This window comes from Frankliniella occidentalis, unplaced genomic scaffold (genome assembly GCF_000697945.3).
Source record: "Frankliniella occidentalis isolate FOCC.00 unplaced genomic scaffold, Focc_3.1 Scaffold1377, whole genome shotgun sequence".
Taxonomy (NCBI): Eukaryota; Metazoa; Arthropoda; class Insecta; order Thysanoptera; family Thripidae; genus Frankliniella; species Frankliniella occidentalis.
In genome coordinates, this window is record NW_026268479.1 from 327 (window position 1) to 2,501 (window position 2,175).

Consider the following 2,175-nt stretch of genomic DNA (forward strand, 5'->3'; position numbering starts at 1 on the left):
TCTATACACATCCTCTGCATACACCCAGACCTACATAACAAACACAGAATTAAAATGGCACGTCAACTCAACATGTCAGTTTTGGTAAAAAAAAAATTCTCGATTCCGAACACGATGTATCATGATTTTACAACACTCTTCACTGCAAACTTACCATGGGCTCAACCAGCTCGCCGAGGTGGTACTCTTCCATGCTCTGCGGCGGCAGGTGCTGCAGCATATCGTGCCAGATGACGGGGGTGACGGGGGAGCCACGGTACGAGTACTTGCCGCGTACATACGAGGCCACGCGCGCCACGTGGCCGAGGAAGAGGTTCTCGCGGAGCACGGTGCGGCAGCGGGGGCACTCCCCCATCTGGAACACCTCGTCGCAGCCGATGTGCAGGTAACGCACCCCCGGGTGGAGCTCCATCACCTGAAGAGGTAAAAAAGGATATTACTAGCAAGAAATCTGTTTGCAGATTTAAAGGTCAAACACCAGATGTTGTCTATCGTCAAACTGGTCGATGTGTTAAGACTTGCCTGGTCAATCATGAGACGCACGAAGTCCATGCTCGCGTTGTTGGAGGGGCACAGGGCCTGCGGGGACTCGGGCACCTCCCGCAGAGACGAGTACTTGGCGTGTTTCAAAGCGAACTCGACATGGCCGAAGGTTTGCACCAGCGGCATCACCTCGAGGCCGTGGTCCTTGGCGGCTTGCAGGATCTCGCGAACCTGGACGCGCGAGTAGGCGTTGGTGGCGGCCAGCGGCTCCAGGGCGCCCCAGAAGGGAAACGCGTCCTCCCACTCGAGCAGCACCCCGGTAGCGCCGAGCTGCCGCAGCAGGCCGAACACCTTCCGGAGGTAGGCCACCTTGGGCGGGGCACCCTTCAGGTCGAAATGCGCCAGGCGTTGCGGCGGCACATAGGGCCGCGCCTCCCCGGGCTCGGCTCGGCGCTGCGCCACCGCGTCCCGCGACGGCTGCTCGGCGCGCACGGCCGCGACCGCCGCCACGGCCGCCGCCTCGTCCGCACCGTCGGCCGCGGCGGGGACGACGGGGACGACGCCGGGGCCCTCCGCGGACTGCAACAGGACGCACGGGATAGAGACGACGCCCTCTGGCACGATGGGCAGCAGCAGAACGAGGGGTACTTCACTTAGAAAAGTCAATGTACACCCTCCACAAAAATTTGAAAAGATAAGAATGAAAAATTGCAGAAAAATCAATTTAAAAAATAAGAAAAAAAAATCAAGATTAAAAAATCATTAGAAAAGAAAATCAAGAAAAATTGGCGCACGCTTGAATTTATAGTGAAGTACCTTCACGGCTTTCCCAGGCCTGTCGGAACGCACCTTCACGAACTTGACGCCGGCGTCCGCCTTCCCCAACGACGCCCGGTCCGGCGCGTCGTTGCCGAGCGAGTTGGACTGGGCCTGGGCCTGGGGCTGCTGCGAGCCCAGCGCGTTGTACTGCAGGCAGAGCACGAGCAGCACCAGCGCGCCCGCGCCCAGCAGCAGCGTCGACTTGCGGCGCCACGCCGCCAGCCCCAGCCGGCCCGCTACCCTGCCCGCCACCCGCCCGGCCAGGCGGCCCGCGTGCCCCGCGTCCAGCGCCATCCTGGACCTAGGCCGCGGCCACGGGGTGCTCTGCGGGGAGAAAACAACCAAATTAAAACACTTTCCATGCGGGGCAGGTCTCACTTCAGTTCGGGGATCTTATTTTTCATCAGAGACCAATGAAAATTTTAAGGTAGACTAATGGCAGTGCTAGGACAGTTTAAGGTGGGTCCACCACTGCTTAAGGACACGACTAATACGATGAGACCTTGCGATTTTTTGAGACTGATTTAACATTTGCATTGCAGCCTAGCCCAAGCTGAGCCTCAATCGATACCCAACTCCAGAGTGCTCGACGTTTCCACGAGTAAGAACGCCGGCCTTTGCGGCTGTACGTCCGGGAGGCCCGCGCACGCCGCCACCGCAGCAACCGCGAAGCAGATAAACAGGAACTGCACCCCGTGTACGTACGTTTGTGGGCGGGAGGGAGTGAGTGCGGTACATATGATACGGATGCGTTGAGTGAGTGAGAGCATGATTGTAAGAGCGAGTGCAGCACATATATGATGTGAGAGTGGCTGAGTGGGTAGGAGCTGCGGTAGCTAAACCAGGCCGAAAGGGGGCTTTTTCAGCCGTGCT

At 58.5% G+C, this 2,175-nt stretch overlaps 1 protein-coding gene across 1 annotated transcript; it reads right to left on the reverse strand.

The window, feature by feature from the left end:
* Positions 1-6: 6 nt before the first annotated feature.
* Positions 7-1,779, reverse strand: LOC113214028 (hexosaminidase D; the record flags this gene model as incomplete). The annotated part of the gene is made up of 4 exons (XM_052276010.1): positions 1,333-1,779; positions 523-1,062; positions 155-415; positions 7-30 (listed from the first exon to the last, which is right to left on the reverse strand). Coding segments are annotated over exons 1-4 (1,089 nt in total), but the record flags the coding sequence as incomplete, so codon positions are not given.
* Positions 1,780-2,175: the final 396 nt, after the last annotated feature.